General features: G+C 38.6%; 1 protein-coding gene across 4 annotated transcripts in view; it reads right to left on the bottom strand.

The window, feature by feature from the left end:
* WDFY2 (WD repeat and FYVE domain containing 2) overlaps positions 1-12,385 on the bottom strand; it is a 121,914-nt gene that overhangs the window by 34,004 nt on the left and 75,525 nt on the right. For 2 of the 4 annotated variants that reach the window (XM_065594198.1, XM_005287096.4), the window contains exon 3: positions 663-717. In XM_065594198.1, coding sequence (XP_065450270.1) covers positions 663-717 — 55 coding nt within the window. Of the gene's footprint in view, positions 1-662; positions 718-7,379; positions 7,584-10,205; positions 10,280-12,385 lie in introns of all 4 variants that reach the window. The other 2 variants (XM_065594183.1, XM_065594173.1) reach the window with 2 other exon arrangements.

Genomic DNA, 12,385 nt, shown 5'->3' with positions numbered 1-12,385 from the left:
CAGTCTGCTTTGGTCTTAACTATCTTGAGCAGTTTAGTATCATCTGCAAACTTTGCCACCTCACTGTTTACCCCTTTCTCCAGATCATTTATAAATAAGTTGAATAGGATTGGTCCAAGGACTGACCTTTGGGGAACACCTCTAGTTAACTCTCTCCATTAATTCCTACTCTTAATTCCTGGTCTTTTAACCAGTTCTCAATCCACGAAAGGACCTTCCCTTTTATCCCATGACAGCTTAATTTACGTAAGAGCCTTTGGTGAGGGACCTTGTCAAAGGCTTTCTGGAAATCTAAGTACACTATGTCCACTGGATCCCCCTTGTCCACGTTTGTTGACCCCTTCAAAGAACTCTAATAGATTAGTAAGACATGATTTCCCTTTACAGAAACCATGTTGACTATTGCTTAACAGTTTATGTTTTTTTATGTGTCTGACAATTCAAATCATTGTTTTTTCACTCTTGTAATCTCAGAACACAGTATAGTATCAATCCAATGACAAACCAAGGTTTTATATTAGTAAATCAATAATTACAGGAAATAACACTTTCCTCCCTTCTACTGCAAAAGAGAAAAAGGTTTGTTTTTTTTAAAAAGCAATTGATGACATTAACAAATGTAAAATATAACTCTGCTAACAAAGACTGATTGCATTTCTTACCCTGGTAACTTTTGACTGGTGTCATCTTGTTGTAATCTTCTGCTAAAATAAACTCCTGTAAAAATAAAATAATGTTTAGAAATGTGAAATATTTGCAAATAAATCTGTGCTCTATTTGAATTTACATAAAATATAAATTTTCTACCAAGTTCAAATCCAACATTAACTAGAATTTTATTGTCCAATACAAATAAATAGTTTCCCTTAAAATAAATAAATGACTATTAAATTCCACTACTACCAGAGTATTTCACCTTTGCAATCTGCCCAATAGTGACTTTGAATGAAATGGAGGTGGGAAAAGTGGCAACCAAAAAATTTAAAAGCAAGCTGGCCCAAGTTAATGACTTAGCTATTAGCCAACAACATGCCACAGAATGGGAGACCTGGGATCAAGTGCATCCCAAGTACTTTAGTTTCTCAAGCCAACTGGGGCTTCAATTCAATGGTGTGTGTCTGTGTACTACTGCCCTCTTCTGGTTAAAAATAGGTCAGAACCCAGGTACCTGTAATTCAATTTAGAGACGCAACAGCCCTAGTCCAACCCCTTACCAGTGTTAGATTATTCCTCATTGTGTTCCATCTAGTTTCAAATCTCAACAGATCTGTGTGTTGGGAAGTTTTCACAGATATTAAGGCCATATTTCCTTTTGCTTAATTTCATCCCACTGGTGATTCTATATCCCTTTGTACCATCCTTAAACTAATATTTCTCCTTTTTTGGTGTTTACACGAGGCTGTGAACAGTTACATCTGTGTGTATGTGGGATGCCATGAATTATTACAAGCTCTCTCTAGATGGGAGAGGAGGAGTGGTTTGGATCCTCAGCCTCGAGCACTTGTTTTGCCAGTTACAGGAGCATTCACATCAGAGGAGGTTGTCAGCCTCCCAATGTTGCTCAGGTTTGTGCCGATTTAAAAAAGCAACAGAAGTTACATTAACAGCTAAGAACTATTTATGAAAATATCAGCATACAATAAAACCTGAGGAACAGTCTCCAGCCTTTGGAGCACAGAGCGGCAAACCCCATGCAAGTTAGTATTTACAGGGAGCACCGGTGTCCTTCGTCTGCTTGAGTTTTGAGGAAGAACAGATCAAAATACGGGAAACTAACTGGCCTCAATTAAAAGAATCAGATAGAAGTCTTGTGATACTGGATTCCAATGGCTTAATACCCAGATCTCAGAGTTTGTGCTTTGTGGTAGGATCATATGAATTTATTCTCAGATTGATGGTGGGAACAGACACTAAAAAAGTGACTTATAATGGACTAGACTTGTGGTCTCCAAAGTGGGGTGCGCAAGAGGATCCTTGGGGGTGCGCAGCAGAAGCAGCATTTTTTTTTTGCTTTGGCGCGGCAGGGGGTGCGTGCTCAAAAATTTTTTTACTGATAGGGGTGCGCGATCAAAAAAGTTTGGAGACCACTGAACTAGACAAAAAACAAGTGAAGGTGACATGTTCAAGCAGTATGGCATAACTTTGGGGCTGAAGCTCATGGAGTCCTTTCATAGGGAAATAGGTGCATGAAATGGGTACAGGCTTAGTCAACACTCTGGAGCAAGTGAGAGAAAGCTAAAAATGCACAAGACAGCAAGTGTTGAGAGACTTCATGAGAAGAAAAGAGCAACAGTGACACTGGGGAAAAAATCATCCTTATTGTGACTTCAGTGAAAGGGGAGAGGATCACAGAAACTGAAATAGATGAAGGTAGCACAGAGTAAGGGGAAAAATGAGACTCAGAGTATGTCTACACTACCCGCCGGATTGGCGGGCAGCGATCGATACACGATAAATTGACCCCTGAGCACTCTCCCGTCGACTCCTGTACTCCATCACCACGAGAGGCGCAGATAGAGTCGATGGGGGAGCAGCAGCAGTCGACTCACCGCGGTGAAGACACCACCGCAAGTCGATCTAAGTACGTCGACTTCAGCTACGTTATTCACGAAACTGAAGTTGCGTAACTTAGATCGATTCCCCCAGTGTAGACCAGGGCTAAGTAAAAATGTTTAAAATAAATAAGTTTTAAAAGCCACAGAGTACTGGGGTATCCAATTTGCAAGAACTGCCAAAACAATGAACGAATGACTAGTACTGCAATCTATTTGTAAAGAAAAGTCTATTGTATATAAAAAATAATAAAAGCCATTCTTTGACTAGAGACCTGGTAGTTATTTAAAAAAAGCCAATGTTTCCCTATAGCTTCCAAGTTTCACGGAATAACCAAGGTCATCTCAGATCTCACTGTGAAGTAGTTATAGGGCTATGTTAACTCTTTAAAATGGTGGCCAATTTAATCCAAAATCAGCCTACAGTAAAATGGCTCTGAGACAATCATTTCACAATAGTAACAGAGCAATCTTCCTCTAAAAGAGGCCATTATACCAAGGCACTGGATATGATCCACTAAAATTGAGGTCAGATTAATGAATATTACAGCCTGTCAGTCAAAGGCTACAAACACTGGACTGAAGAAATGAAATGTGACTGGTTGTCTTACCAGTTTATGCAGCAACAGAGCACAAAAGCAAGTGTTTTATGTTTGTAGGTTTCCTTGGCAAGTTAATTATAATTGTATAATTGCGTTCTCTTGACTTGCCCTACTTCACCCTACTGTTCCCTTACTCTAATCATTTCACAATGGCTATCCCCTGGCACCAGCAGACTACAATTCAGAGCACAGTTAACAGTGGTAACAAATCTATTAAGTGCGCTGAATTTCTAGCCCAAGGTCACCCTGACATTTTCGCCTGCAGAGCAGCAAGAAATTGCTCCACCATTAATGTTAGTTTTGATTAGTTATTGCCCTAAAGATCCTAACAATCTAACCAAAGCATCAAGTGCTTTACAAGAATATTAATTTAGACCAAGGTTCCTTGGTGTGAAGTGTTATTTAACTTTCCTGACGTTACCTGAAAAAAAAAAAATCAGCTTTACTTGCCACAATGTGTAACAGTTAAACATTCCTACCTTATTAACCTTTAAGTTTAAAGCTCCATATGACACTGCAGTGGTGCATGCACTCAAGGGTTTTGAACCAGAGGTAGCTACATTAGTGTGGCAACAATGATCCCAGTCACATACCCAATAGTGTCAAGTATCGGGGGTAGCCATATTAGTCTGTATCTACAAAAACAAGGAATCCGGTGGCACCTTAAAGACTAACAGATTTATTTGGGCATAAGCTTTCGTGGGTAAAAAACCTACTTATTCAGATGCATGGAGTGAAAATTACAGATGCAGGCATTATATACTGACACATGAAGAGATGGGAGTTACCTCACAAGCGGAGAACCAGTGTTGACAGCACCAATTCGATTAGGGTGGATGTAGTCCACTCCCAATAATTGATGAGGAGGTGTCAATTCCAGGAGAGGCAAAGCTGCTTTTGCAGTGAGCCAGCCACTCCCAGTCCCTATTCAAGCCCAAATTAATGGTGTTACATTTGCAAACAAATTTTAGTTCTGCAGTTTCTCTTTTAAGTCGGTTTCTGAAGCGTTTTTGTTCAAGTATAGCTACTTTTAAATCAGTTACAGAATGTTCGGGGAGATTGAAGTGCTCTCCTACTGGCTTTTGTATGTTACCATTCCTGATGTCCGATTTGTGTCCATTTATTCTTTTACGTAGAGACGGTCTGGTTTGGCCAATGTACATGGGAGAGGGGCACTGCTAGCACATGATGGCATATATAATAACATTAGTACATGTGCAGGTGAATGAATGTTACTAGCAACATGTGAACTCGTCTCATCACTGTCTTCACCCACCTCAAATTAACCTTCCACATTTTTCCAAAAGGAAGTAAGGTGGTATACATACAATGTATATCCATAACTAGTTCCAATTTTGCCTTATGGTCATATTACCTAACTACCAATTAATCACTAGTCTTCAGTGAAAGACTTTTCAAACGCTTTGTAACAAAGTATTACGGCGTTGTGGTATAGGGAATAATATGGTCACTGTCTAGCAAAGGTGAAAGTGGAATAAGGATTACCAATGTATTGATTACCTACTTGTGCTTTAATACATTGTGGATAGATATTTGCTAGTAACACAGAGATATAAAATAGACAAACTATCATTATACACAAACTTTAACCTCCCCCCTTTCCTTTCTTAAAAAGAGGAGGTTCAATGTATAAGAAAAAATGTTCCATTAACCTGAACACAATCCATAGTTTTGAATCTTTTCTTCTTTTCCATACAAAATCCATAGCTACATCTCATTCTTACCTTGTATTCTCTCTTCTTTATACATTCTTGGGTGTTTCCCCAACATTTTTTTTTTATTTTCTGCTTCCCTTCCCCCTTTTGACCATTGGTTTTCTTTTACTGCATTTTCATTCCCCTATCCTTGTCAAAAATGATTGAATTGGTTGCTCCAATGGACAAGTATTTTAATATAGGGCGCCCTGCTCACGAAGTTCATGCCTACTGCACCTATATGTTTTGTTTAGTCTCCACTTTGAGAACACTGGATTTCATTTCTAAAAACTGTACAAAAGTAAATTTTCATTTTTCTAACCATATATAAATATAAATATATATATATTAATATTAAAAATAAATGTAAGTTTGCTATTTTCATGGAATATGATTCTATTGTCAAAGCAATTGATTGCCAGTTGTTGTTAGACAACTTTCTGGCTCCGTCCATCATAAAGATAGAGGTCACCCACAAAGTTCAGAACACATCTGCCACAAATTGTAAGGGTTATTTCCACAGTACTTTCCTCAGGAATTGAAATTAGAAGTGGTGTTTGAATTTACAGGGGGGGTTGGAAAAAAACTAAATTGACAACAGTTAGTTGATCACTCGGGGTGTGTGTGTTTAGGGAAATGCATTTGGATTAGCCCTATCACTACTTAAATCAGAGGCGGATACATCTGACAAAGATGGACCCCAAGATAACTGGCTGTTGCTCTTCTGTGGCTAGCAACAATGGGTTGTAAACAAAAGCTTTTGTTTGTTTGTTTGTTTAAATAAAGAGTTCTTCCACATCCACTTACAATTCTGAATGCCCACATTGGTTACACATATTGCCTATCAGGATGGAAGTTGCTGCTATAAACAAATTTTTGGTTGGCAAGGTAATTGGCCTCTTCAGAAGTCTGTTAGACTTTTACCTACACTGTTTGCTATGATGAACCCTTCAAATGTCAGTCTGATTTGTTTCTAGATACACTTATTTAGTCAGTCACAGAATGATAAAAATGTAGGGCTGGAAGGGACCTTGAGAAGTCATTAATTCCAGCCCCTCGCGCTCAGGGAAGACCACATAACCCTAGACCATCCCAGATAGATGTTTGCCCAATCTGTTCTTAAAAGCTTCCAATGATGGCGAGTCCACAACCTCCCTTGGAAGCCTATTCCAGTGCTGGATCCACTACAAAAGCCTTCATGAACTGGGGAGAAGAATCTTGAGTAGGCAAGAATGATTTTGTCTTATTTGGTGCAGTATAGGCATCAACATTGCCACATATTAAACCTTTGAATAATAGTTGAGATAGAGAGGCCAATATTTTCCCTCAAAATTTTAATTAAAGTAATATCCTTTGTGAATTTTAATCTTTTCCCATCTGAAAATCTTGAATTTGGCCACATAGGCATCCTAATAGTACTCTCTTGACAATCAATGAGCAGACTGAGAGTCTACTATCCTCACACATTATTTAGGTTAGCTACTAACAGGGTGCTCAGTGTTGTAGAAGAGGCAGAAAAAATGGGCTTTGGCCCAATGATCTCATAATCCCACTTGACAGACTATACAGTTTGGACACAGATATCCAGAGGTAGGTTCCATTTTAGACTCTTATTTAAAAGGGTGTCTGACAGCATTTTTATTGGAGTGGGGTAGCGAGTACATTCCCCCAGAGGTAAACAGATTGGCCTCAGGATTAGAAAAAGATGAAGGGTCTTTAAAAGATAACTGTAATTGCATAGTCAACAGTAAGATTTTGTTTATCCCCCAAGGGACATTATGAAAGATGATCAAAGTGGGGTTTTTTTAAACTGGGAAATATTGCTCAGGATTAAGGATATTAAGGATTAAAAGATTTCAGAAAATGCAGAAAAAGTTGGGGCTGCTGCACAGAGTTTGGATTTGAAGTAGGATTTTCATTCTGGGTTTAAAACAGTCTCCGTGATCTAGTTTGCAGAGTAGAATTCACAGGATATACTCCAGAAGCAAAATAAAGTTTAAAATCTCAAGTTTTGAAGTAACTCATTCTGTACAGAATACGAATCAGATCAACGGGCTGGGAGGGTGACGTAAACTATGATTTAATCTTCTTGCCTCTTGAGGAAAGAGATATTCTAACTGACAATCTGGGTGAGCAAGCCAACATGAGTTATTCAGTTACAGACATTGAAAGTGCGCCATATGACTAAGTCTCTAAATATCTAGCAGGAGCAAATGATAGAAGATGTTAAGATCAATTCTTCCTGATGGTAAAGAGTCATTGTTCTGAACGGGGTGTTTGATGGGATCTTTTCCTTGAGGCCCAACTGAGGGCTTGCTGTCCAAACAAACGCCGAGTTTGAATCAAGCGGGAGTATAAGTCTAGCACATATTAGCCTGCTATGCATTAGGAGCTCATGAAGACAAGCCGTGAGATCATGCAAGATCTTTGCTTGCAACAAGAATAGTAGGAGAATAAGTGACAGTGTATAAATGTCCTTACCATTAAGGAAGGCAGAGCTTTTAAGATACCTTTATAAAAAGGGAGGTTTCTTCTTCACAGCCACTTGCATGGGAGACTGGCATCTCCTTCAAAGCTTAATTTTCCTTCATGTTGAAGCAGAAAGTTTCTTTTTGGAGGGAAAAGTCCCTTGGCTTCTAAGGGACCCGAAATAGCCCTGAAGATTTGGAGTGAGCAATGGAATGAGAGGTACTCTTCAAAGACAGCTTTCCCAACTTCAGGCCAAGATTTGGGGAAGGGGTTGCAAAGTGGGAGCACAAGAAAAAAAATAATACAACATGATTTTGTTTTAAGTGCCACCATTTCCTAAGGAAGTATGCAATCTGGCAGTGGTGATTAAAATCAATCGTGAGACATAATCTGTCATCTTGTCTAAAGGTTCTGCTTATAAATTTAAACTTCCAAGCTGACAAGTTATAAAGTTTGAAAATAACCACTTGTGTCACTTCTAGCAGCAAAAGGAGGGAAGTTTATCATCCATTTTGTTTTATTCCATGACAAATGGGTGAATGATTCTAATTAACTTTTAGCTAGAGGTTAAGTTAAATGGAAACATAACAGTAATTCATCTCAGCCACGAGTCTTCCAGCTCTTTTTCACCAGCTCTGGTGAAAAATCTGTCCCTCTACTGATTTTGACGGTAATGCAGCCTCTCTATATACAAACATCCTCCTCCTTACAATGCACTACCCCATTCACCAAAATGCCAGGCATATTACTGGAATCAGTCTCATTTTAAAAGTGCATGTAGAGAGATTATTTTAACACATTTCCTTGATTTCTGAAAGTAGCATTTCACTGCCCTGTACCGATGCATTTGAAATAGTCTGGACTTTGAGTCAAAAGTTAGTTATCTTGGACTATTTCCCAGAAATTTTGTTCTATATTTTAGAATTATTTTAGAACATAACTGCTGCTTTCTGAACCATTAGCAATCAGATATTCCTCTGAATGCCTGACTAATTCAGATGTTGGGGGAATATTACAAAAAAAAAATCTGTATGCTATGTGATTTTTGCTGTTGCTGCTAGTATAAGATGCTGGTACTGTCAGAGCATTTAAAGGGCCAACACAAGGAAAAAATAGCCTGACAGAATAGAATCTGTGTGTATATAAACAAACCCAATAACGTACAATCTAAGAGATTGTAGCCAGCATATTTTCCCTCAATTTACTTTCTTTACAATAAATAACATGTGTCTTCCTAGAGGATCCAAGTGCCCTATCAATTATTTAGAATTACAAATGCAAAACACAGTTCTATCAGCTCCCCCTTTCACACACGCAGGAGCAAAAATACCAACACTCCATTATGCTGGTAAGTATATTAACCCCGTCCCTTTCCTCAAAGGCCAGGCAAAACAAGTACAGTGTGCGCTGAAAGACAAGTGCAAACTAAATCAGACTGGAGGAGAGGCTTCCATGAAGCCCTTATAGAAAATACCCCGTCAACCCCTCCTTCTTTATTAGATTAATGAGGATTTAGCATCAGCACTTCTGCTGACTGCAGCTATAGCAGAATATAATGGGGAGATGCAGTCTCAGGCAGGCTGTTCCCAGGTCATTTCATGCTTTAGAAGTCAAAGCCAGCACCTTAAAACCTACCAGAGAGCTCATAAGTAACCAGGGCAGGTCCCAAAGCACGGGGGCCATGTGCTCTCTATAGGACACCAGGCTTACCAAGAAGGCAAGTTAACTTTGGCACTTGTTCCAGCTTCCAAATCAATGTTAAGATATGGCCCCTTGTAAAGCACATGGCAATAGTCTGACCATGAAATGTCAAAGCTACAGATAACGGTACCAAGATTCTCATTTGAAAGAATGACAGAATGCCTCTGACCCAGGGCTGGCGACCCTAGGCAGTCGCCTAGGGTGGCAGGATTTGGGGGGTGGCATTTTGCCGCCCTCGGCAGAAATTCGGCAGGGGGGGGGGCCTTCCGCTCCGGGTCTTTGGTGGAAATTCGGAGGCGGGTCCTTCACTCGCTCTGGGACCCACCGCCGAAGTGCCCCGAAGATGGAACGGAATGGACCCCCGCCACCGAATGCTCAGAGGAGGAGCGCTGCCGCCTAGAGCAGCAAAAACCCTGGCACCGCTCCTGCTCTGACCAACACTGCCACCTGAAGCCCTAAAAACATCTCTTAGTCTAGTCAGATGCCCAAGTAACAGTTTCCATAATAATTACAATCAAATGGCAACAGGGGGCCCTTTGATCCACATGGCAGATCTCTGCTTCAATATTCTGCTCTTTTTACATGCATGGGGATATCTCAGAAGTTACTGAAAGGAGAATGGACCCATTCACACTGCTGTAAATCAGAACGGACTCCACGGAAAGAAGTTCTCTCTCACAAAGGAGAATTACACCTGCATAACACTGAATTAACAAAAGGGTAACCAGGACCAGTCTTTGTACAGTGCTCTGGCACAGTGCTATATATTACATATAAAGAGCTAACTGTATGAGTTGAGATGCATCATATGGATCTGAGAGTAACTTTACGCCCATTTGCTGTGTTCAGAGACCAATTTAGCACAAGTGATTAATAATTTGATCAAAGTTGGTAAATTAAAAACTTGTTATTGGACAAGTAAACCCATACAATTTGTTTAGTTGCCTAATTCCTCTAAACCCAGCTCAAATTTATATAGCAGTTAGTTTGAAATTTGTCATGGGTCTTCTGTTTTCTGCACTAGAGCGGTCAGTGTCATTAGTAGCTAGGATCAATGTTAATCTGTCATTTAGCCAATGCTAATTAAAATTCCTCAGCACAATAATATATACATACTTCTCAAAAGGGAAGTATTTCAATGGGAAATCTTATTTATATGTACTTACTGAGATTGAACCATTGTCTAGACCTACGGACAGCCTTCTTGTTTCCGGATTAAAAGACATGCATGAACATGGAGCTGAAAAAAATGAACATGTTGATGAAGTTAACAAAACCATGATTCTCATTGATCTTGAAGCTCTGGAGTCCCTATCTAGCTAACATACTTATGAGGCTATTCTTTATTTTACCCCTTATGACAGAAAACCATAAACATACTCTTCCTGCAATGCTACTCAGTAAACCCTGTTACATCAGGAAATAAATGAGTAGCTATACAACTACTCCTTATTTCATGATCCACTTCCCCCCTCCCCCTTAATTAAATTATTTAAACAGAAAATGTTATACAAGAACAGTTGTGGGGTCACAGACCCCTCAAAGAATATTAAAGACATTTCAGTTTTAAAGTTTTTGTGGATTTAACAGAATGATTGAAGATAATTTTCTACATTTTCTGATTTTCAGCTATAAAGTAATATAATATTATTTCTAAAGTTTACATCCCATCAGTTTAAATTCTTGAAGTAGGAAACTCCTATGGACTGAAAGGTCATTGAGTTTCAACAAAATTAAAGACAGATAGTCCATAATGGAACTACAGTTGTTGATCATCTCTATTATAATTAGATTACATTGTAACCAATGACTAAAAGTATGTTCAAAACAATATTCTATCTAATACCCTAGAAACACATTACCCTACACAACTACCACACTACAAATGTTCAGGATATACTCTTGCAGCTTGCTTTTTAAAAAGTGTCTTAGGCTCTTTTGAGAATCTGGTGATGTTAACATGGTGGTGTAGAGTCAGAATTTTCTACTAAGAATTAGAGTTATGTTTGCTCTCTGTTTATAGACAGCCTTTTTAATCCAATTTAGGTGTGCAGTGATAGTTTTGGTTTTTTGCCTCTTAATACTGTAGCTGACGTCTCAATCAAGTTTCTGCAGGACAGGTTCAACATTACAACTGGCAATCTTAGCAGTGGGGCCAGGAATTCTTGCTCCTTCTGATTTTTACCATTAATTCAATATTGATCACAGGAATAAAGAACTAAAGATTTTTAGTACTGCTTTTCACTGGATTTTTCTGTTCTGTTTTTGTAGCCCTCCCCCAACCCCTAACTAGATATGTGCACTTGCTTCTATAAATAGTGAATACCCTATATATTTTCAACTTGTTTTCTCAACAGTTTTAAACAAACACTCTAGACTGGTATCAAAACATCCATCAATCCAGTGGAGCCTCCATGTTCTTTATTTTGTGGCATAACCAGATGAAGACAAGACAATACAAAAAAGTTTGTGTTAGACATTTAACTGAAATTTCACCACCACGTGGAGTTTAGGATTGTATTGATTTATTTATTTATTGAGGGGCGAATACAGAATAATTTATGGCAACAGAAACTCAAAGAGCACAACAGTCAATCAAGTAGATCAAGAGTGGCTCTGATTACTTGTTTTTTCACTTTATTTTTTAGAATGTCTAACTTGCTGCTCAACGAACAGATAAAAGGCTTCAGTTAAAAAAGGAAGCTGTCACAATGAAAAGTATTTTGTGGTGCTACTAACACCACCAGAGATTATTAAAGTGAAACTGGTGAATAGAAAAGTTTACTTTTCACCATTTTGCCATTTACTTAGTGGATTTAAAGCAATTTCTGTTAAGAGGTCATTCCAACTGCTGGTGCTTGGTGCAATGCTGTTATGTCTGGGTTTCTAACATTGCAGGGCAGTGTTTAAGGCAAATGATTATTCTTTTCAAAAAAAAAAATCATTGTATCATACCAGACTATATAAAATCCTTAAAATACCACCCCCACCCTACAGTTTTTGGTCCAGTGCTAGATAGTATCTAATCTAAAGAACCCCTACCACCATTGCAAATACTATTAACAGTTCACAGAAAATCAGATTTTTACAAATCACTGTCAGTGGCGGGCTCTAATAAATTAGTTATTTTTCAAGTCATGCTTTTTCCAAAACACACAATGTGTCAGTAATGGAGCTGACCAAAAAAAAAAAAAAAGCTTTTGGATAAAAATATTCAAAAGCACTTAAACAACATAGGCCTAGTATAACTATTTCTATTAGGGGTTTTTGGGTTTTTTTTCCTTTCAAAACCACAATAGTTATACTGGTACCACCCCTAGTGTAAATGCAGTTATTTCTGTTTACA

The sequence above is a fragment of the Chrysemys picta genome, chromosome 1, assembly GCF_011386835.1.
Source record: "Chrysemys picta bellii isolate R12L10 chromosome 1, ASM1138683v2, whole genome shotgun sequence".
In the NCBI taxonomy this organism is placed as follows: Eukaryota; Metazoa; Chordata; order Testudines; family Emydidae; genus Chrysemys; species Chrysemys picta.
Note: the sequence above shows the minus strand (reverse complement) of the source record. Positions and strands in the feature narration are given on the sequence as shown.